The 25,250-nt window shown below is 39.6% G+C and overlaps 1 protein-coding gene across 1 annotated transcript in view; it reads right to left on the reverse strand.

Annotated features, from left to right (window-relative positions):
• DNAH11 (dynein axonemal heavy chain 11) overlaps positions 1 to 25,250 on the reverse strand; it is a 372,079-nt gene that overhangs the window by 122,516 nt on the left and 224,313 nt on the right. Inside the window, exons 56-61 of the mRNA XM_025379290.1 lie at positions 19,275 to 19,508; positions 13,582 to 13,728; positions 7,630 to 7,743; positions 5,434 to 5,577; positions 4,619 to 4,801; positions 2,876 to 2,977 (exon numbers count right to left, since the gene is read on the reverse strand). Of these exons, the coding sequence (XP_025235075.1) occupies positions 2,876 to 2,977; positions 4,619 to 4,801; positions 5,434 to 5,577; positions 7,630 to 7,743; positions 13,582 to 13,728; positions 19,275 to 19,508 (924 nt within the window). The remainder of the gene's footprint in view (positions 1 to 2,875; positions 2,978 to 4,618; positions 4,802 to 5,433; positions 5,578 to 7,629; positions 7,744 to 13,581; positions 13,729 to 19,274; positions 19,509 to 25,250) is intronic.

Raw genomic sequence — 25,250 nt, forward strand, 5'->3', positions numbered from 1 at the left:
CCATCAAATCCCAAGTCGAATTGTAATCCTTAATGTTGGTAGTGGGGCCTGGTGGGAGGCAATCGGATCATGAGGATGCTTAGCACCCCATGAATGGTTTAGAACCATCCTCTTGGTACTGTCCTCATGACAGTGAGTGAGTTCTCGTAAGATTTAGTCATTTAAAAGCCCCTCCCCATCTCTCACTCCTGCTTCTGCCACGTAAGATGCCTGATTCTCCTTTGCTTTCTGCCATGGTTGAAAGTTTCCTAAGGCCCCACCCAAAGCAGGAACTGTGATGCTTTCTGTACAGCCTGTAGAATCACGGGCCAATTAAACCCCTTTCTTTATAAGTTACCCAGTCTCAGGTATTTCTTTATAGCAATGCAAGAACAGATGAATACACCAACCATTCCCAAATATATACTCCTGACCCAGGCTTTTCTCTCAAACTCCAGTCATGACTGCTGCACACTTACATATGGATTTTTCTGTAAGAAGAGGGTGGGAACTAAGATTTATGAAGTGTCTATTGTGTGCTGCACACTAAGTAGTATCTTAATGCATCAGGAATCATAGGTGGGAATGATGGAGACCACTTCTAGCTAATTTAAGCTGAAGGGAGCTTGCCAGAAGTAGATGGGGGAGCTCTTAGGAGGGCAAGAAAGGCTGAGAACCACATATAGGCATCAAGGTGTCCCAGAGAGTCTTGGGAGCAGGAGCTGTTTACAAGTCTCATCAGGACATTATCTCTGCAATGTTATGGATTCTGTTTTCAGTCTTTTATTCCTTTTGCTCACGACTCAAACTCCAGAGAGGGGGGATCAAGTTGGGAAAGGTTGGATCATATATCGAGTCCTTAGCTTGAAAAGGCAAGGTCATTCCTGTTAAAAGCCTCGCCTGAGTGCATCCAATGCGGAGAGATTCTTCCCTAAAGAAAATCAAGCTGTTTTCACTCAAAGTTGGCAGACTGGATGCTGGGTAGCCCCAAATCACACATGGCCACCTTGGAGAGGTAGTTTCTGTTACCACTACTTGACAGATGAGAAACTGAAGCTCCAGGGGTTTCTGTAAGCTGCCAGGGTTGTGCCACCTCATCGCTCTGCTGGCTGTCCTCCATGCTGCCCTGCCAGGCACCTCACGCTCCTCATCCTGCTCCTGTATTCCTCCCATCTCTCTGTATCCCATCAGCCAGGCTTGAGTGTATCTCCCTCCCTCCATCATGGCTGCTCCTGCCTGAGCTGAGGTCCTAACGGGATCCACAGCAGTGGCTTTCTCACTTGTCTGCCTGCCTCTAGGTTCTTTTCTTCTTCTAGCATTGATTCACTTTGGTTGTATCATTAACTTGTTAAAATCTTTCAAAGGCTCAGTGTCACCAATCAGATAAAATTTAAATTCCGTAGCATGAAAGGCAAAGAAAGCCTATGCTCACCTTTGCAAGTTCATTTTTCATGATTCCCTGCTACTCTCCAAAACCTTCATTGCAGGGCTCTGGCCTGCTGGACTCTTCAAGTGTCCCAACTGCTCCTTCCCTCTTTTCCTTGCTTTCTGTCAGGAAAACCTTTCCCATCCTAGTTATCCTGGTGGTTCCTAAGCAACATCTAAAGCCCATGTCAACCCACCTTCACTAAGCAACTTCCTCCAATTTCTTTGGGCTCAGTACTTTTTGGTATGTTCTGTATATAGACACATATATAGATAATTCTGGACTAGGATGACTGGTTTACATATTTGTAAAAACAGTAGTGGTATTTAGTAGTACATATAATATTCATTGAAAATATTTTCTTTTTTTTTTTTTTTTGAGATGGAGTCTCGCTCAGGCTGCAGTGCAGTAGCACGATCTCGGCTCACTGCACGCTCTGCCTCCCGGGTTCACACCATTCTCCTGCCTCAGCCTCCGGAGTAGCTGGGACTGCAGGTGCCCACCACCATGCCCGCATGTCCGGCTAATTTTTTTTTTTTTTTTTTTTTTTGTATTTTTAGTAGAGACGGGGTTTCACCATGTTAACCAGGATGGTCTCGATCTCCTGACTGCGTGATCCACCCACCTCGGCCTCCCAAAGTGCTGGGATTTCAGGCGTGAGCCACCGCGCCCGGCCAAAAATATTTTCGAAGCTCTTACTATGTGCCAAGTACCATGGTAAATTCTTAATATGAATTACTCTTATTTAATTCCCACAGTTCTATCTAAGAAATGGATGCTACTCCGGAAAAATAGCTAATGCATGATAGGTTTAATACCCAGGTGATGGGTTGATAGGTGCAGCAAACCACCACGGCACATACTTACCTGCATAACAAATCTGCACATCCACCCTGGAACTTAAAATAAAAAGAAGGAAGGGAGGCAGGGAGGGGAAAAGAAAAGAAAAAAAGAAAAAAAGGAAGGAAGGAAAGAGAGAAAGAAAGAAAAGAAAAGAAAAGGAAAGAAAGAAAGAAGGAAGGAAGGAAGGAATGAACGAACAAAAGAAAGAAAGAAAGAAAGGCTTATTATCATAGTACCTATTTCAGATGAGAAAACAGAGGCTCATAGAGGTTAACTACCTTGTACGGGATGCAACAGTAAACAGTGGAGCGAAGATATAAGCCAGATAGTCTGACTGCAGAAGACTTGCCTGGAATCACTATGTCCTGCCCTCCCCTTTCTGCTATCAGACTGCAAATGTTTCTTAGCTGTAGAAATCATGAACATTTGCACTTTCCCAGTTCAGTGTCTAGCATAGAGCAGATAAGAAATACCTACTGAATGCTATATAAGGAAATATACTCATGGAAGATCGAATTCCTTTCTGTTTGATAGGGCTCAGATAAGGTGCTGTCTGAGGGTGGAATCCTAAGGTGGAGGCAGGGACCACCTCTTGGGAACCATTTCAATGTCATAGTTTGCACTTACCACAAGCTTTTTCCTGATAGCCTCTAGTTTTTCAGTAGCTGCAGCCAATTCTAAGTTTGCTTGGGCTAATGCTTGGCGTTTTGGCTCCACATCACAGTAGACCTGAAAATTCATGAATTCATAAAGATACAAAGAGGATAAGTAATCATTCAATCCTAGATAGGATGGATGCTTTACAATTAAAATCTCTAATTCATTTAGCAATTTCTCTTTTTTTATTGAGATGGGGTCTTCTCATGTTGCTTAAACTGGTCTTTAACTCTGGGGCTCAAGGGGTCCTCCCACCTCAGTCTCCCAAAGTGCTGGGATTACAGGTATATGCCACCACCCTAGTCTGTTATTTTTCAGACATGGTACCACCTAAAGGCAGAGCACAATCCACATAGCCTTCCACAGTCTCTCTGGTCCACCATTATTTTACTTATTTAATCTGGACCTTAGAGTTACAAGTACTTGCATAAAATGTGATGTAAGTCAAACACCATTAAGATACTAAAATCAAGTTGTCATAAAATGTGAAGATACTCCTCATATTACCAGAAATTACATCGTGCAGAAACCATAGCCAAAGCCGAGATCATGTCTAGCCTTTAAGGCAGAAAATAACTGTGGAAAAATTCTCAACACAGAAAAGAGAGTGGGAGATATCCACACAACATCAACCACATTGTCACTTTCTTTTCTAAGTTCCTGACCACTTTAAGCACACATTGTTTGAATGGACCATCTGAGAATTTAGGTGGATCAATTTTTCTGCTGGTAGGGAGAGAGGAAGACAATTAAATTTTCTTTCCTATTTTATAGCAAAATAAGACAGAATGCAGCCACAGTCAAGCTCTATGATTGTCTTTTCACCTATTGTACAAGTAGAAGATAGGGCTGAGACATTTCATTATGGAGAGAGGCTGTACATCAACCACAACCTGTCTAAACTCTTGCTTTATGAAGATTTCCACTAAAGAGAGAGATCAAGACAGTCCTATTCTTATGGGCCCCACAGTATAAAGGAAATAGCCTGGCTTTATGAAAATTACTTTGGGAATTGAATTGACTATATTGACTTTTTCTAATTCCGTATTTGAATGTAACATATGACCCTTCTAGACAAAGATGAAAGTTCTTCAGAGTCGTGGGCCATGCATGGTTCCCTTATTAGATCAAGTACTCTGCAGAGTGCTTGGGATACAGTTGGTTGGCGATAAATATTTGATAAATAAATGCATGAAATTATAATCTATCTCTACACTGCCGAAAAGTACAAATTTTAGATTAGATCACATATAGGCACAAAACTTACCTGTCATTAAAATACTAACGCAAAGAAATGGTTATTTCCTTATCTCACTATGTCAACAATACAGATGGTTTGAATATTTGCTTTGAGAGCAGGGGCTACATTTAATTTGAGGTGAATTCAGATTTGCAGTTGTTTTAAGTCAACATGAATTAAATATTTAAATGTAAATAAGTAAAATTCTTATACAAGTTTTCATCTAACTACTTATTGCTCTTTAATATAAACCAGCCAATCACTCTACCCGAAAAAAAGATAGTTTCTAACATTTCAAATAACCTCCTGTAGATAACTGTTTACTCTAACATGCTCATGTGTTATTCTTAGAACTATATATCCTTATTCAGAAAACGAAATAACAAATTTTACTCTTTTTGCTGACCTAGAAATTGATGCGTTTGTGGCCCTTTGTGGATAACACCTGTAAACACTCAATTTAGGATTGATACCTCATAGAATTTAATGATGTTGATGACCCAGGCACAGAGGCCAGCTGCTGCAAAAGATTTGGTTCGAATCAGGTTTGGATTAAACTCCGGGTCTTTCAAATACTGTTCATTCACCACTTTCAGACAGTTCTCTGGAATGTGCTCTTTGTCGTAGTTAATTAATGCTTGCAAAAAATCATCAACCTGTAAAGCAAAAAGATTTATGGCAATGAACCCATTTTGGCTGCAGAGAAAATTCCAAGATCAAAAGTTAAAATCAGCTTTTAGGACTCACATTACAAAAGCAAAATTGGCAAGCTGCATTTATCCTACTGTTCGACTTTTTCAGTCTTTATAGTATGAAGTTAGAATTAGCAATGGACACTTTTAAAACCTCTTCTATCCCGGGGTAAAATATTCAGTCCCAGCACAGGAGGTATTCACATTTTGAAGAAAAGGCAGGCAGAAAAGAAAAAGCAAAAACACACCAAAAAGCCCCTGTGCTTCACCTTCCTGTACATTAGTAACATTTTTCCAACCTAAGAAATCCATGTAATTTTCTCCCTCCTACACTTAACTGCTTTCATAATTTTGCAAATAATTAGCAACCTTCTACCTGCTGCTGGCATTGACTTAGGTATGCCATAACCCCAAGCTAACCTCCAACTTGGCAAACAAAAACTGTAAGTCTAGAGAACATATACAGTAGATTACATTCAGCAACTGTGAAGATGATTTCTTCTGACCTGAACATCTTTTGCTATTAAGCATAACCATAGTACTGAAAACAGTATAGAAATTATCAGGGTTTTCATCTTGCCAGGCTACGCTGATACCTTTCCCATGAAAACTTTAGCTGCTTTCCAACTTCGGTCTTTGGGCACTCTTCCCCGAGGAGCCAGAAGGACCATCACGGCTGCAGTAACATTGGTAACTGCAATGGGCGGGTTGGGAAAGGCTTTCAGCTCACTGAGGTTGACCTGAAGAAAAATACACATGTGCGCACACACACATAGACAGACAGACAGGATTAGGGGAGGTCTGGTGAAGCTCTGTAAGTTGTCATGCTAGTCTTCAGTGGCCTACTCTCCTTATCAAACCAGTCTCAATTTGGCAATTCTTTGCCACCTGGGGACTCCACCTTGGAACTCCAGGAGGTTCAATTCTTGCTGGGAACTTCTCTGATACTCTGGAGACATCACTGCTCTTTCTTGCCTCCAAGAAAAATGATCTATATATCAGTCCTGCAGAGCTCTGCTCACTGAGACCACGTGTGTGTGTGTGTGTATGTTGTAAGATATTTATAGGTTCTGTCCCACTATGTAATAGATTTGCATCTTAACCAAACCCCTCCCAGACACATAATTCCTTAATTCAGTGTCTCTTAGGTTTGTTTTTCTGTCTTACATACAAGCAAGAAATATCTTCCATTACACTACAGGGACTCTCAACTAGGAGAGGGCCAAGATAGGCTGAACCTTCTTCTCTACTCCTTTATCGCCTCAGGTCAGACCATTGATTAATCCAACAGATGATGTTAATAGTATAAATTGTATGGTATCAGGGCAAATACTCTGAGGCAGGAACTAGCACATATAAGAAGCTCATGTAGGCTTATGATATTTAATACATGATTTAAAAACCAAAACCAACCAGGTATTTCCTATGATATTTTATGTGCTACGTAATACACTCTTGCTTATAAAACCTTATCAAATGTTGAACCTGATTCTGCTCCCTTATCAGAAGCTGCCTATTTATTTGGTATATGATTACAAAGAATGGAAAGAGAGTGAAAGCAAGAACAAAAACAAATACTTAAAATATGCTAATAATTGAGAGCTGGCTAACCAAGATTCTTTTATAATTTATAAATATACACAGCTTTATAAGTGGTGCTATTTTGCCTGAGTAAAGAGTAATTATTCAGAGAAAAATTTGCAAATTTAGAGAAACACAATAAAGAATATAAATATTCCATTACTCAGAGATAACCAATTAATCTTACTTTTTGCCAGTCTTTTTCTGTGCACATATTCTTACCAAAAGAATTAGTCATATAAAATACCCTATTTTATAATCTGCTTTATTCACTTAATATATCATGGTTAATGTGTGACATTGCTAATTAGCATTTAACAATATTATTTTAAAGGCATAAGGGTATTTGAAGGTGTAATAACTGGAATTCTATCATGGTATGTTTCCATTTAACATTTTTCAGTTTTATGGAAATACTGTAAGAAATACCCATGTAAGTATCTCTTTAGTCACAGTCAAAATTATTTTCTTCAAAAAAATACTTAGAAAACGAATTCAGTATTTCTATGAAGGACAGTGAAGATCTAGATTCTTTACTTTTTGAAATGGAATCTGAAGAATCTCAGGCCCAGTGATCTCCTGAGCTCTCCCCAGAGGACTGGGAGAAGACCCCAGGATGAGATTAGCTGCAGGCTCTTAAAAGAACATTGCCCTCCATTTCACTTTCCCTAACAATATGCTTGTGATGAACACAGCTTACTTTCTAAGAATTTGAGTGCTTAGGGAAGTTTCACCAACAACACGAAACTCAAAGAAATGGTGGGGACCAAACCTATGTATCTTTGCTCCCATTGTTCTTTCCATGAGGGTCACTCATCAGTGCTACTCTTTATATGCCAGAGGAAATAAAGAATCCTTGGCCTAGTTCTTAAAGCAACACATGATATGAAAAATTGGATTTGGGTCAAATCCAGTTACCAACAATCCAGTTGCCTTTCATAAGAGTATAAATCCCATGCTGTTGGAAATATTCAAAAGGAGACTGCTTATTGGGTTGCTGTAGCACAGAGTCCTGGATGGCAAAAAAAAAAAAAGTTGAACTATAATGACAACCTCAAAGGTTTGTTTCAACTTTAATATTTCATGGGTGTTTCTTTCCTTTGAAAATACTTTTTCGCTGCATGGGCTACACTCTCAGTTCAGTTATTCAAAGTCTAATAAGCTTTAAATATTACTTTGAAGAAACTCAGGGACCAATAAATCATCTTTACCCTGTTGAGTGTATTGAGTGCAGCTGTAGCAGCCACCAGTGCAGGCTCAGCCTTGAGTAAGTCAGCCTCGCATTCTCTCTGTTTCTGGAACACTTCAGTCTGAATGGCTGTCACCTAATTAGAGACAAAAAGCACACAAAGCTATACAAATTATTATCACAGATATCTCTAAAGAGAAATGGAGGTTGACTCAGATGCACTGCTAAATAATTCATTTCTCTGTACTTTGAACAGGTGAGGAATTTGTTAAATAGACTAATTTTCCTTTAGACATAGTATGTATACAAAGTTTTGTAAATGTAAAAAACACACAGTAACAAATCTCAATATAAATGGATTCAAGTTTCAAAATGCTCCAAGAAAAGCTTTGACTCATTTGGTTATAAGGTACCACTAATAGTAAAAGCAAAATTAAGTGATTCCTCTGTTCTTCAGTTTTCTTTTTTAAAGAGTCCTGGATTAACAAACATCTGGGTTAGCTTAGTAACCTAGACCACAAAACATTCTTGCTAGGATTCTCTAATTTTTGCTAACTTTTGCTTAGAAGCCATGTTGGCTATTACTAAAGAACAGATTTGAAGCTCTTTTGATCAACTATTGAAAGGACACAAAGACACAAAAATGCCTACCCGCTCCCCCGCCACACCCTATTGCTAAACCCTTTGTTCTGCTCTCTAATCTCTGCACGTACCAGAGATTTCGTAAGTTCTGTAAGTACCTGTTTTTCTTTCTGAGGCCGGGTCACAAGACGTGTTTAAGTAAGATACACTCATGCTGCCATAAACCGGTTGTGCAACCTGACGCAATATAATTAACTGCCTTTGTGTAAAACTGCTCTCCCGCCTCAGGGGTTGAACCGAAATATCAGAAATGGCGGGAACCAATCATAGTTAGCCAAATCGCCTTGTTCAAACACTAGCCAATCATACATCTGATTTGTATAATAATTCTATGCCCACTTTTCTTAGACTATATAACACTGTTCGGAGCTCAGTGGGGGAGCTCTCTCCTGCCCATCTCGTTTCACGAGCGAGTGAGAGTTCCAGGTTCGAACCTGTAATAAAAGTCCTTGCTGCTTAGCTTTGACTCTGGACTCTGGTGGTCTTCTTCGGGGAATAAACGGTCTGGGCATAACACTATCTACAATATATTCTATTCTGTGGTTGTGGATTGCATGCCTAACTATAAATAAAATGTTAGTGAAAACTACTGGTTGCTCCAAGAACATGGTAAGAAACCACAGATGCATGAGCCCACATCTGCCTTTGGTATTGGAACGATAACATTGATACCCACTCTCCTCTTGTGGATCCAGTGGCACCTCTTCCCAGGACACAGAGGGTGCTGCATCAGCCTTCTGACATGATATATAATATAGAGGAAACTCATGCTGGTAAACCTGAACCAAACCAAAATGAGAAGCGAGGGCGGAGGTGGGAGGTGGCTTATCCTCCTCCCCTTAAGATACCTATAGAATCTGAAAGGCCACGAAGAGTGAATTTTTAGTCCTCAGTAGAAATTTGAATTTCAAAGCTGTGGCACTGGGCACCAGGATCTAGCCACCATGGGAGATGGTTCCTGTGGTGATGGTGATTGTGGAATATAAAGTGTGAACAAAAGTATATTTCTTCAGATGTGTTTGAAATGAACAAGTTTAACTATACCATAAAATTAAACACTGCTCACAACAAATTATGTTGTCTACTACAGCTTTATTAGCAGTAATTACGCTTCTCCTGATTAACCATTATTTTGCTGTGTACTGTACCTTTTATGAAGATAATTGGTTCGGGGTAGATATGTGACCTCCTGCTAATACACACACAGCTATCGTTAATGTAAATAAGAAAACCCTGCATGTTTACTGAGAACTAGTCAAAAACCACAACCCTCAAAAACTGCCAGGAATGGACCATGAAAATTTTCTGTATGCTACAGAACACTGCTACAGATAAACGAGTTTATGTGAGCAAAGGAGTTATCACCTCAGGTTTATTTAATTACCATAAGGATACAGTGAATCTATAAATGCTATTTGTTACCATTTATAATGGCATCATTAAAAAATCATTTTAAATTGGACTCAGGATCATAGGTTTTTAGTACTGGATAAAACTTTAAAGAGTACTTCTTTTAAGTGCTCTTTCTTTCCTTTTTTTTTTTTTGTTTTTTTGTTTTTGAGACACAGTTTCGCTCTGTCACCCAGGTTGGAGTGCAGTGGCATGATCTTGGCTCACTGCAACCTCCACCTCCTGGATTCAAGTAATTCTCCTGCCTCAGCCTCCCAAGTAGCTGGGATTACAGGCGCGCTCCACTACACCCAGCTGATTTTTTATATTTTTACTAGAGGGGTTTTACTGTGTTGGCCAGGCTGGTCTTGAACTCCTGACCTCAAGTTATCCGCCTGCTTCAGCCTCCCAAAGTGCTGGGATTACAAGCATGGGCCACCACGCCTGGCTAAAGTGCTATTTCTATCAGCCTAGTAGCTGCTACTCATTTCTGACTCCTTTACTATTAATGGAGTATTTTTCGTTTGGGTAATTTTTATAAACAAAACAATTTTGAACATTAAATAAAAACCCACTCATACAAATGAAGAAAATTCTCAGGTTGGTCAACTTATTTCTCATTCTCAATACCTCTCACCCTAAGGTGCAACAATACTAGAGGAGTGAAAATTCTGTATATCTCAGTAAGCTGTTAAGCCAGTGTACAATTTCCTTTGCCCAGTGGCTCCTAGGTATTGGTCAGCAATGCTCAACCTATAAAACAAGAGAAGAGTTGCATGGAGTGCCTAGAGAGTGTGCTTTTCCCTTACCCTGTAAGTTAAAGCAGGAATTTGGAGACAGTTTCACCCATGGGCAGACAAGAAATTCTCTGCCTTGCATTCATCAACAGCCCCTTGCAGAAGTTCTTAAGATTTAGTGGTGAACACAGGGAGAGGATAAAGAGAATAAAGTCCCAATAACTGCTTGTTATGAGCTAAATTGTGTCCCCCCCAAAATTCATATGTTGAAGACCCAAGCTCAGAATGTGACTGTATTTGGAGACAGGGCCTTTACAAGGAGGTCATTAGGGTGAGCCCTAATCCAAACTGACTGGGGTGAAAAGTTCGGACACACACAAGAGACATCAGTGGAAATAATCATGGAGAAAAGATCACGTGAGGACACAGCAGAAGGCAGCCATCTGCAAGTCACAGAAAGAGAAACCTAACTTACCAATACTTTGATCTTGGACTTCCAGCCTCCAGAACGTGGAGAAAATAAACTTCTACTGTTTAAGCCTCCCAGTCTCCCAAAAGACCCCATGTGGTATTTTTGTCATGGCAGCCTTGGCAAGCTGACACAGTACACTTATCAGCCTTTGGATTGTAAGAATTTCCTTATGATCCTCTAAAACCCAGGCCCACCCACATTCAGAACAGAAACACACACAAAAACTGACAGCCATTCCAAATCAAGATTGATGCTCAACTTTTGAAGAGATGATATTAGCGCTTCAATTTAGAAGGTGCCTCTACTCATGAAGGTTTACACTCAAGGGAGAACACAGTTGGAAAGCAATCAGAGAATTCTTAGCATTTTAGAATTTGGAGCTGAGAAGCCAAACCAAGGTGGAAGAAGAACTAATTTTCACAGGCTTGATGATGCTTGTGTCACTTGAAGTCATTGCTGGCAATGCCAGTGGTTCAAATTGCCCTTGATTACCTTATAGATTTGAAGCAATGATTTCAACCTGCTTCTCTACATGGGCTGTCGAGGTTCACGGCAAGACATTCTCTAACCCCAACATTTGTTTAGTCATATTAAACGTGGCTGTGTACTTTGTGAGCTGTGAAGCATTACTTTTAAATTAGTGCCTATGTTTGAAGACTTGAGACCCCAATTTCATAGGACCAGAAACAGTCCATATTCACCCCCTTTAGTATGGCATAGCATAGTATCTAGCACATTGCTGAACATATGACAAATGTGAGCCCACAGCATGGACTCAGGTGTTGATGAATTTCTAGATGCTTCCTAGTTTAATTACGAAATAACTTTCTTCCATGAATACCCAATTTACAGTAGTTCCTTCCCACCATCATGTCTCTCTACTTGATTTTCATCAGAGCACCTATCTCGATATATCCAGCTTCTCAATGTGTGACTTGTCTCCTGTCAGTCTTTTCCATTGCAATGTAATCTACACGAGAGCACCCTGCTTGTGAAATATCCCTAATAGTCTACAACAGTGCCTGGTGAAAAAATAGACATTAATATTTGTTATTTATAATTAAATTAAGCTCCAATGAAAATGCTTAGAAGTATTATTTTTATGTCTTGGTATGGATTAAACATAAAAAATAGTATGTGCCTTCTTTGTGTTTGAAGTTCACTAAACAACCTGTCAGATGAGTTCTAATTTGCTAAAACTTCTTTCTCCTTTTATGAGGGTAATTTTTCCTTAAGAATTCACATATAAAAATGCAAAAAAACCCCTCTTTATATTTTAAGTTTCCAAAAGTATCTGTGATGATAGGTTATGATATAATAACCACTAGAACATCACACGTTTGTGTAATACCTGAAAAATACCCCCTGGGTAGAATTAGCTCATGGTGATTGTATCATGTGTGATAACTAATTGCTCAATGTAATAATATACTTTGTCTTTTTTGCTCCTCTTTGATGGAGAATGGGGTCTCATTATGTTGTCCAGGCAGGTCTCGAACTCCTGGGCTGAAGCAATCCTCCTGCCTCTGCTTCCCTAAGTGCAGGGATTACAGGCATTAGCCACTGTGCCCAGTCCAATAATATACTTTTAAGGACATTCTCCACTTATCTGCAACTCAACAGAAACATTTACAACTCAAATTAGGAATTTTATGCCCGCTGATCACATAGGGTGTGCCAAATGTGTCTTATCTTCAATTTTAAATGCCATAATCTTATTTCTTAAAACTGTCTGTTTACAGTTTTGATGTTCAACAAACTTTTCAACTCTTTAGTTGTGCAAGGAAGACACGCTCAATACACATTGGAAAAAAAGAAAAACAACTCAATTGTATATGAATGGCAACACCACTAGAAAAACTCAAATATTTTCAGGTAACCTAAAAGGTAAGAAAAATGGCATAATCACTACCGATTCAATGGCTGTGAGAATGTTAGCAACTTACAACTTTTTATTAATTAGGCCCTGATTATAATCTTTTGTCTAAAATAAGAAATTTTTACTTTAAACATATACACTCAATTTTTAAATAAATATGTACTAAATTTTTTGTTTACTATGGTATTTCTTTTGAGAAATCAGATGTACAAAACTATGTCTTCCATTTGTAGCTGATGTTTTGGTAAAAGAAGATGACAAAAGACATTGTATTTATTTCAGAATTGCTAGAAACCTGAGTAGAAAGCAAGCAGAATCTATATAATGTTAAAAGGAATTATTTCCAACAATAAAACATAATACAGAATGCCAGGGCCTCAATCGAATCAAAAAGAACAAATTTAGCTTAGGACTTAATAATAAACTCCAGTTGTATTATTAAAATGCAAAATTTGAAAACCATCTTGCAAAGTGATGGAATGGGCTTTGTTAACAATTGAGTTGTTCAATTTGCCTAAAAAGTGGAAACCTTTAAAAACCTCAGAGGTGACTTCCTGACCTTTACTGTAATACAAATAGGCCTGATGTTCAAGATCCACATCCATTATATGCTTGAATGAGCTCAGTATTTATTGTTCTTTCATATCATTAAAAGAGCTAAAAGGTTGGGGAAATGCATAATGTAAAGAAAGGTCAAGTGGTAATCATGGTGTGAAATGCTGTTACATGTGTAACTATAATAATTCTTTAGACTTTACGCTCCCTGGAGAGGAAGTTGTTCAAAATTGTTCACCTACCAAGGTTTATTTTGTGCTAAATATAGCTCAGTACTCTAAATGGTGGAATTAGCCTGACCTTTCGCTCCTCAGCATCAGCCACAGTCTTTTCCCGGCTCACTTTCTCCGTCTGAAGGCCGATCTTTGTGATCAGAGCTTCCGCATCGTGATTTCTCAGTTGCAACTCGGCTTCTTGAGAGGCAAGTCTGGCTTTTAGATCTCCCACCTAAAGCAAAAGTCTTACGTCACTGGCCTTGTTCACAACAAATCCCAGGTAGAGCTTATGATTGGGAATGAATTCAGGGATTCCTAACAATTTGTATCTTGCATCTGTCTCTACCCTGATTTTCACTGTCTTCTGATTTGCACAAACGCAGCCACATTGCTTTTCTCCACGTGAGAACAAACAGAAGAATATTTTCCAATGATTTTGCAGGACATATAATTACTTTTTGTCAGTACTAAGAGGTTGAGTCGGGAAGTTGCTCTTCCCTCTGTCTGACCGCATGCTCCTCCACCCATGTCTGCTTTTGGGTCCTAGGCAGTTCGGGCTCAAGGAAGCAGAGGTCGTGGGAAGACATACTTGGTCACGACCTGGAAGAACTATGCCTCTTCACTGTCCAACAGAAGGTTGCTGGAGGCTTCAGCAAGTTGAAGACATGAATACTCCTTGCCTGACTGCAGATTAATTGGCTGCATATTAAAATGCCCAAGCTGCGGCGGTGGCTCACGCCTGTAATCCCAGCACTTTGGGAGGCCGAGTCGGGCGGATCACGAGGTCAGGAGATCGAGACCATCCTGGCAAACATGGTGAAACCCCATCTCTACTGAAAATACAAAAAACTTAGCTGGGCGTGGTGGCGGGCGCCTGTAGTCCTAGCTTCTAGGGAGGCTGAGGCAGGAGAATGGCGTGAACCCGGGAGGCGGCGGAGCTTGCAGTGAGTGGAGATTGCGCCACTGCACTCCAGCCTGGGCGACAGAGCGAGAGTCCCGTCTCAAAAAAAAAAACACACACACACATAAAATGCCCACTGATAGGTCTCACCTCTTCCCATCAAATGGAAAATGGCCCTCTTGATTTTTTTCACCTCATTGATGATCGTGAAGCTAACCCAATATTCAACTTAATACCTACTAAGAAGAGCAAACCGTGTGTTTGAGGTATTACTATGCTGTGGCCAAAACTCAGTGAGCTTCAGGGACATACATGTCTCCCATTGGTCTATCACTAAATAACCTTACTGAGCTCTTGGAGAACTTAGCCTTCCAAGGAATCCATAAATTCATCTGCTAAAAAGAACCGTCCACTTTTTTCAGCTAAAATTTCATTAGGTTCAGAAGGCATTACTAGGTTCCTCAGTTTGAAGGTCATGTAACTAAAAGCAGAAGTGAGGTAATAGAGAAAAAGACATGACTCAGTTCTCAGAAATATCTGAAAGCAGCTTTATACATCACAATAATTCTCTCTCCATTGCATTTCTCTTCCAAAAGTGTAAGTATTACCATTTTTAAAAATCACAGCAGCAAAGAACAATCATAACCATTTATTTTAACTCAATTGCTAAAGACATTTCAGTGGTTTCATCTTGTGGAACAACATCCCATTACTATATCCAAGTAATCTTGTAGTTTCCATCCAACACAGTATATTCACACTCTACCTAAAAAGCATGATTACTACTATGACTGCTACTTGTACTATTATAGATTAAGCTATGACTGATTTTTCAGCCTCTCTATGAATTCAGGGTAACTTTGCATACTGACATGCTTCTCCATTCTTTTTAGCCATATGAAACTAGTGTTATGTTAGGCCATAGTCAAAAGAATCATCCATCAGGAAAATGCAAGTAAAAACACACCTATTAGAATGGGTAAAATAAAAATCAGAGATACCACCAAATTATTGCAAAGAAGCTGAGAAACTGGCTCTCTCATACACTGCTGGTAGTAATGTATAATGTCACAGCCATTCTGGAAAGTATTTGCCTGTTTTCTATAAATGTAAACATGCAAGTACCAAACAATTCATTTTTGGTCATTTGTGGATTTATGTCTACAAAAAGAAACCTATACATGAGTATTCATAACAGCTTTATTTATAATAGCCAAAACCCAGAAATAACCCAGATGCCCTTCAGTGGTTGAATGGTTAAATTGTGCTACTTTCATTCTCTGGAATACTATTCAATAAAAAAGGACAAATTACGGATACACCTAATACCTTGGCTGGATCTCAGGGAAATTATGCTGAGTGAAGAAAATCAATAACCAAAGGTTACATATTTTATGACTCCATTTGTATAGCATTTTTGAAATGACAAAATTACAGAAATGGAGAATAGATTTGTGATGGCCAGGAACTAGGATTCAGGAGGTGGGGAGGAAGTGGGGGTGACATAGGTGTGGTTATAAAATGGTAACATGGAATATTTCTGTAGATGGAACTTTTCTGTGTCTTGACTGTGTGAGCACCCAGACCTACAAGTGATAAAACTGCATAAAACTAAACACACACACACACACACACACGTACAAGTAAAACAGGAAATCTGAATAAGGTCTGTGGATTGTACCAATGCCATTTTCCTGGTTTTGACATTGTACTAGTTATGCAGGATGAACCTACCATTGAACCCATAAGATGTGACAGGGACCTGTCTGTAGTATGTTTTGTAATTTCTTCTCAATCTATTATCATCTCAAAATAGAAATAAAGCAAAAAGAATCACCCAAGAGACTAGGACTAAATTATGTTATTTCAAGCCCTAATTTCAGTTTCTAAGGAAGCTGTTAACTCTGAAATATTCAAAGTGACTGAAGCTGTGGAAGCAAGGCTTTATCTACGAAGAAAGGTCACTAGGACTATCTGTGATGACCTAAGCTGACTTCTAGAGAGAGGTTATTTAGCTATAAAAGGGGCTTACAGCTTTACTGTAAAGAATGAGCATTGCTAAGGTTTTCAAATGACATGGCATTCCTTAAGGCAGACCCTTAGAGGATGCATGCCCCAATATATAGGCATTACGCTCTTCATACAACCTGATCTTACGCTATATGGCTCTCCAATTCTCCACATAGGAAACCACCCTTCCTTTTTATAACCCACTTATTTCTAAAACTGTCATGTAGCTATTGAATATTCCAACCACGTTTTTGATATTAGGAGCATTCTATGCACAAATACCTAATGAAAAGAAATCACCATCAGTCTTTCCATCAAGACTTCATGTGTCAATCAAGACATCTTGTGTCTTTATAGACTTTCTGCCTGGGGTTCTTAGCTAAGGGGGAGTAAAGAGACTTAAGCAGCCCTGGACTTGGCAGACACAGTGAATTAGCTCTCCCTTCTCCTGCTCCTCTCCCATCCCCTTGACTCATCAATATATAACTGAGGTGATTATTAAGAAATCACAGTCTCTCTCCTCTTCTTTTTTCCTATGGCTGAGATGCTGCCACCACTGCAATGGTTCAGGATGGTACCCCACTTGCTTTTAGCTCTGTCATTTGGGAAAACAACCCTTTAAGTATGGTAGAAGCACTTATTTCCTTTTAAGTATGGCACAAGCACTTTGCCAAGGATGCCCCCACAGTACTGAAAGCTCAGTTTGGGTGACAACACTATCATTTCCTGATAGTGGGCAAAGTCAACAGGTTCAGTTTGGGATGACATTCAAAGGGATATAAATGCTTTGTGACACAGAGCTCCTTCCTTGTCTTATTTAGCACAACAAGACTCCAGGGAAAATCTTTCTTACAGAAAGCCGTCTTGATTTAAATGAGATAGACAGATAGAAGAAAACAGACATGGAGAGGGGCAAAAGACAAGAAAGTAAAATAAAGTGTGAATAAAAAGAATCAGGAAAGACAGACTTATTTATTTATTTATTTATTTATTTATTTATTTATTTTTTATTTTTTTAAGACAGGGTCTTGCTCTGTTGCTCAGGTTGGAGTTGAGTGACCCAATCAGCACAATGTAACCTCAACCTCTTGGGCTCAAGGGATCCTCCTGCCTCAACCTTTCAAGAGGCTGGGTGTACAGGTGTGCGCCACCATGCTCGACTCATTTAAAAAAATTTTGTGGAGATTGGGTCTCATTTTGTTGTCCAGGCTGGTCTCAAACTCCTGGACTCAAGCAATCCTCTCCCTTCAGCCTCCCAAAGTGCTGGGATTAAAAGTGTGAGCCACCATGCCTGGCCTAGATAGGCATTCTTTGAGAGGAAAGGAGAAGGTGCACAAATATGGATATGCTATTTGTGGGTTTCCTAGTAACTATTCTTAACGCCACTTGATCCCAACCATCCTGGAAACCTCCTCACTCTGGTTTCTCTTTCCTAATTGTGGTCCATCTACTCACTATTAGTACAGATCACAGTGTTTTGAACACAGAGTCATTCTGGGTATAGAAAACTAAGAGGGAAAAAGGCAATTGTGCTTTGGCCCAGAGTGACTGAAGGACGTGGCCAGAGAGCCCTTCAGAGTGAAAAGGTGACCATGTGAAAAGGTGCTCCCTCCTTCGGGTCTCGGTTTATTTCAAGCCTAGCCACAGCTGGGTTACCCAGGCCACTTGGGGAAACCACTGGCCCAATCCTTGTAAAGCATATCAGTCTGACCTGACAACATTCACTCTGAGGCCACCAGTATTTCTAGTCTTGAGGTGATCACTAGAGAGAATTCTTCTCACTCCAGCTCTAAGTCCTGGCTGGCTCAGAGAAAGGCTGGGCTACTCTTCAAAGTCTCCAGAGTCTCTCATTCCAATGTCTTCTTTCCAGCCACAGAGAGGCAGCATGGTGCCATGGACAACTCACGAGCATCAGCGCACCACATACCTGGGTCTAAAACCCAACCTCACTGACTCTCTGGCCTTAAACTCTTCATGCCTCATATATAAAATTATAGTAGCAACACCTACTTCATGAAATCCTTTATTTTTTAACAACTAAATAATGATGATATGTGTACAGAACCACACATGATTAACATCCTGTGCTGATTCTCTCCTGATTTACCCCTGCAAGTTAGAGACATCACCCCTTTGAGGGAGCAGGGGCCTTAGGACTGAGGACACAGATGAGCCTGGACACTTTTATCTCAGAGAGCTGGTGGCTAAGAGGAGCAGACCAGTCACTAAAGTAGGAGAAACGACTCTACTTTGGGATCTCGCCACAGTCATTAGCCAGAAAATGATGCCTTCACTGGAGGTTGAGAATCTGAGACCAAAAAAGATACTGGTCCATCCTAGGATGATAAAAACTTTGACGACAAGTACCGTGCACTGAAGAAGTCACAGACAAGTGAGGCAATCCGCTGTGTCTGCTCCTTCAGTATTCCACACTGCCTTGCACTGAGTCAGGCCAAGAAGAGAAGGCTTCTCCCTAATTCAGCTGTGTCACAGTAATCAGCCAATTCCATTGTAGGCTTTGGAAAGCAGTAGCAGTGTGTTCTTGGTGTCATGAAACTGTAAATTTCACCAGTTGGCATCTTATAGAAATGGATTTGGGGGGAGGGGGGAGGGATAGCATTAGGAGATATACCTAATGTAAATGACAAGTTAATGGGTGCAGCACAGCAACATGGCACATGTATACATATGTAACAAACCTGCACGTTGTGCACATGTACCCTAGAACTTAAAGTATAATAATAATAATAATAATAATAAAATAAATAAATAAATAAATAAATGGATTTAGTAGTGCTTCAAAAGGAAATATATTTTTCAATTAAACAGCATAAATGTCACTCAGTAATAACACATCCTGGTCATACCTGAGAGGCTGTGGTTTTTAGTTTTTGGATGCCGTTCACCAGATGTTCTTTTTTCTTGGATACCTCATTTTGCTTCTTCTTCAACAGGTTCTTAAACAGTGATATTTGCTCTAGAAAACTCTTTGGGGTGGTATAGTTGTGCCTTCTCTCATTCTGGTAATATCTGGTGCTCATTTCATTTACAGTGGTGTGAACATGTGCCATGAAAAGGCTAATAGAGTCTTTGTGCAGTGGCTGAAAACGTAAACATTACAGTTCATGTGAAATCCTTTCAAGTTAAAAATACAACTAAAAAAAAAAACAGAAGAAAAAACAAGAAAATGATCATTTTTTTTCCTAAAAGTCAGAAAAAGATTATAGTATAACCTAGGAAAACTTATTTAATCTTTAAGCATTATCCACAGGATTTGGGAGATTACAATAAAGCATTCAGCTTGACTAACCTTCTTCTTGCCAAGTAGGACAAAGGGTTTTTATGTGCTCCACATACCAAACGCAAAAGCCAACATATACAGCTCTTCACAACTTGATTTTTATCTACCAAGTGTGTGAAAGAGAAGGTGGAGAAACAGACATGATATCCTGAGAAATATTTCTGCCACTGCTTTCAAACTAAGCTTTAGACAAAGAGAAGCAATAACCCTGCAAAGTCACTGAAAAAAAAAAAAAGCCAAAACTTAGAAACTCAGTTTTGTGAGAACTCATGTAAACACACACTGGATAGTAGGGTATAAATGTCACTGCTGCTGAGAGAAAAATGTCATGACCATTTCTATTCTTATTTGGCAAAGAAAACCCACAAAAGAGCAACTCTCCTTCAGTGAGTTACTGGAAGACCCCCCACTATACATTCCTTCTATTTTGTCCTCTATGACTTCTGAAGTAGTTAACTTTTTAATTTGTGGAGTCACATCTCCCTCATTTTAATGATTATTTATTGCATTCTGTACAAGATGAACCAGGTTCAATTAATCAAGGGAAGCCTAAAAATCAATTAATATGAATTAAATGAGCTACACCAACTCTTAGGAAAGTCACACATAATTTACCAAAGTGTTGTCAATAATGCCCAGACATCTTTGGGAAAACTGCACACAAGTGGCTGGTGATGCAGTTAAACGTTTCAAACCTGCACCATTAATATTACAAGCAGAGGGGTGAGGAGAGATAGGTCAATTCTTGTTGGTGAAAAACAACTGCTCCTGAACAATGTCTTTAAACAATCAACTTTCCAACATCATGACAAATTCCCGAGTGGGTTTAAAATACCTCCATATTGGATTGTGCTGCGTATTAAAAATCCATCTCACCAGTAACTGAAATAATGTATTACTAAAACAAAAGTTAAAAATAATGTGATATAAATTCTGAATATTCTTGGTTTCTAGTGGACCCTATCGATACAAATATATTTCCAAACGGTAGACTCAGAAAAATAAAATTTATGAAGAAGTTTATATAAACTTCATATAAATCATAATTCTTTGGAGACTTTATTTTTACAAGAGCTTGACTTCACTACAGACATGTGCAGGAATTTAACCTGTCCTGTCTTGTTTTAATGGGAACTAAAGGTACATACATACCTTTCTACAATACAGATAAATAATTCCTCAGCCAAGTGTAACCTCCTTACAGGAAGGAAAAAAAAAAAAAAAGAAAAAGAAAGAAAGAAAGAAAAAAAACCACTCTGGCCTCTGCCCAGCCATGATCCTTATGAGGAGGCTCCTTGGAGGCGCTGAAAGCTCTCTTTAACAACAGTTTCATTTGTAAATCGGGGATGGAAGAAGTGGTTTCCGGTAGAGCTGAAAGTGGCCCGAGACAACTTGTCTCAATGGGGTAAAATAACTATTGTTATCGGGCTTAACAAAATGGCACAGCATGGGAGACTCGCTGAGCCAGGGAGCAGCTGGTTGTAATTCACACTGTTTTTCAGAAAACTCTAATCGTTCCAGAACAGACCTCTTTGATGACTGGTCTTCCCTGCATTCTCAATTTGTCACTTTCTCTTATGATAAGGTCAGTAGTGACAGCACTTCCTGACATTAACAGCTGTGGCTTTTAAAAGGGTCATTGTAGAACTACTAATTGCAGTAATTTCATTAGCATAAATTATTTATTCTGCCATTCATTTATCTCCAGTTTTTTTTTTTTTTTTTTTTGGTGGGGGGCGTGGGGGAGAGTTGAGAGGAGCTGCTGCTGGTGCCGCTGCAGCGAGGGCTACACAATGCTGTATTTTTCATTTTGAGAGAACGTGAGGGGAGAATATCATTCCTGCTAGATTTGGCCTCTTAATAAAAACCAGTTGATAACCATTTATAGTCATTTAGCAGCTAATCATGATGATGGCAAAAATAAAAATAAGCAGAGTGCCAGTATTGAATGGTTATAAACTCAAGGTTTCCTCACTAAGATGTTCTGGAAAGTGATGCTGTCTCCAACGCATAATCAAATGCAAAGATGAAACTGCTTTTCCCCACATTAAGAAAATGTGTTTAATTTCTACTCTCTCAGTTGGCTCACTGTAAACACAAAAACATAAACAGATCTCTGCTATTTGGTGTGACAGTTCTCGGGCAGTTGTAGTCTCTGTCACACCAAGTACTCCAGCCACCTGGCACTTCAAGCAAGTGCCCAGTATATTCCTCTTGAAAATGACAAATAGCAGAGTGGAATGTAAACCAATACCCAGAGGTCAGCACTAAGTCAATTTAGGATTTGATACCTTCCCAAGACCAGTAAAGAAGACTACACTGGTCTGTAATCCTAAATTTGGGCTTTCAAAAGCATTGTATTCAAGGGAGGGAGGGAGGAAGGGCAAAAGAGAAAAGAGAATCTACTTTCTCTCTATTTGAAGTTTAACTTGGGACAATTTTGTCACATTAAATGCCATATACCTACAGTAAGTCTTGAACATTTTTCTCAGAAATTATTTGTGTTAAGTTTTAAATATGTCAAACTGATGTGCTATACAATCTATCTGATCTTCTTGCTCCTTTTAGGGTTGGTAAAAGAATATATTAATAAGATACTTGTGGTTTTTGATGGCTTATAAAAGAAAACTCACTAATGCATAAAATGAGCAGTGTTGCATTTTAACACTTGTTCTAAGCTGTTCATAGCTGTTTCACTCTGAGAAGAAGATTCTGGAGGGAGCCAGGGACACAGGGTTTGAATCCTAGGACCTGGGCTAGATTTCCAGTTCTGAAAAATCTAGTAAGATACTGCATACCCTCCTGTACTTCTTCCTGCCCACAACATTGCTCCTTTAAAAATTCTGTTTCCTTTCTTCTTTTAGCAGGAACTGGTTGAGCATCCCTAATCTGAAAATTCAAAATCTGAAATCCTCCAAAAGCCAAAACTTTTTTGTGTTTTTTTTTTTTTTTTTTTTTTTTGAGACCGAGTCTGGCTCTGTGGCCCAGGCTGGAGTGCAGTGACGCGATCTCAGCTCACTGCAAGCTCCAGCTCCCGGGTTCACGCCATTCTCCTGCCTCAGCCTCCCGAGTAGCTGGGACTACAGGCGCCTGCCACCACGCCTGGCTAATTTTTTGTATTTTTAGTAGAGATGGGGTTTCACCGTGTTAGCCAGGATGGTCTCGATCTCCTGACCTCATGATCCGCCCGTCTTGGCCTCCCAAAGTGCTGGGATTACAGGCTTGAGCCACCGCGCCCGGCCTAGCCAAAACTTTTTGAGTGCGAACTTAACACCACAAATGGAAAATTCCACATATGACTTCATGTAATGGGTCACAGTCAAAACTTTGCTTCATGCACAAAATTATTCAAAATCTTATATAAAATTACCTTCGGACTATGTGCATAAGGAGTATATAAAACAAAAATGAATTTTGTGTTTAGATTTAGGTCCCATCCCCATGATATCTCATTATGTAAATGCAAATATTCCAAAATAAAAGAAAATCTGAAACCCAAAATATTTCTGGTCCCAAGTATTTTGGATAAGGGATACTCAACCTGTATCAGTTCTGCTGCTGTGGTAGAAGTAGCACCAACAGCAGTTGCAGTAAGATTACTACCATTACACAGGGCAGCGACAAGTGTTAAATGTAGCACCAAGTACAATTTTCTAAATCGTATGCTGGTTTTTTGTTTTGAGTTATCTGGTGAGTGCATTATATTGTTATTTGCTTATGCTTTTTGTATCTTGCCTTTAATTCTGGAGCTCAACTACTGGTCAGAGGCAAGACAAAGTCCAACAGAAGCCAATAATTTCCTAGGTGAGTTTTCAGTCATTGAAAAAGGTACCTTCAATGGTTCTCTGCCAGAAAGTTAAAACGAAGAAGCAATTGAAGACTCAGGAGGAGTGGAGGAAAAATGAAATCCAGGCCGGGCGCAGTGGCTCATGCCTATAATCCAGCACTTTGGGAGGTGTAGGCAGGCAGATCACCTGAGGTCAGGAGTTTGAGACCAGCCTGGGCAACATGGCGAAACCCGTCTCTACTAAAAATACAAAAATTAGCAGGGTGTAGTGGTGTGCACCTGTGGTCCCAACTACTCAAGAGGCTGAGGCAGGAGAATCACTTGAACCCGAGAGGCAGAGGTTTCAGTGAGCCGAGATCGCACCACTGCACTCCAGCCTGGGTGACAGAGTGAGACTCTGTCTCAAAAAAAAGAAAAAAAGAAAGAAAGAAAAAAAAAAAGAAATCCAGCTGCTGCTTTTATAGCAAGAGGACAAAGCAGGAGATGGTGTGAATGGTGTGGCTGCTTCTGGTGAGGCCAGCACCTAGAGAAAAGCCTCAAAACTACAAACTTACAGTGACAGCTCCATTTAAGTCAAGTATGCTTTCAGCTGAATATGCATGTCCAGATTCCTAGGCAGCTACAAAATCTGGACCCTACTTATGAGGTCGAGGCCTGAAGAATGGGGAAGGATGTTTACAACTACTTGGGTCTTCCCTCAGCCATCTGAAGGTATGCTTAAGCCTGGGCAAGACTGCATTCATTAGGAATTATTTCAAAAATCCAGAGCTGGCAGCCAGTGAGAGGTTCTTCTACACGGATGTGCACCTCCCGCATGCTCTGGTCACAGACAGGACTGGGTTGGTAAGAGGGCCTGATGGAACCGTGCCTGGCCCAGACACAAGTCTTAGAAGATTTAGGCAGAATCAAGATAAATTTGGTTGCATTTGTTTTTGTCTTAATATTTTTAAATGGCTTCAATATTCCTTAGAATGAGAATTATTTTCCTCAAATTCACACAATTTCTATTGCATAAGGTTATCTTTCTACTTTTTATTCATATTGAATAATCCTAATTTATATTTCAAGGAAAGAACTGTGCTTAAAGTCATTAATATAATAGAAACTCTGCTAATATAGCTATCACTGACAAAATGTTGTTTTATACCCTTTGTGTTTGGCATGCCATTTTAAAAATGAATTTACAGACCATTGGAGAAACAAGTCTTTAAATATAGCAGTAAAATAACTGTCCTCTTAGAGTGGACTTTCTCACAATCAGTTGTGGAAAACAGTAGTAAAATATTTCCTTCACAAGCTACCAAACTCTTCAACAATTGAAGGGGTGATTGCATGGGGAATAACTGCTTTTCCCTGAAAAAGCTGATGATACAGAGTTTGTGTCATTACTTTTAAGTGGCACCACATAAGGACAGAGGATTTTAACTCATTGGTTGGTCAACATGCCCCCAAAAGATGACCTCTTTCACCTTGCTCAGATCTACTCTACACCATCCAACACACATCTCACTCCTTCACCAGACAGCTCACTGTTTCATTTCCATTCAGTAACTTCTCCTTTCATTTGGCCCCACTTTCAAAGACGTTTATGATTTATTTTACCTTGAAAAGCAAAAAATCACTTGTTTTTCAACACCCCGGCTTCTCTTGAATTTTCGTTGTAGAACCCATGTACTAATCACTAAGGTCTTCACCCAATTCTCTCTCCAATGAGCTTCTCACAGCCTTTCCAACACTGTGGCCAGGTTTACCCAG

The sequence above is a fragment of the Theropithecus gelada genome, chromosome 3 (assembly GCF_003255815.1).
Source record: "Theropithecus gelada isolate Dixy chromosome 3, Tgel_1.0, whole genome shotgun sequence".
NCBI lineage: Eukaryota > Metazoa > Chordata > Mammalia > Primates > Cercopithecidae > Theropithecus > Theropithecus gelada.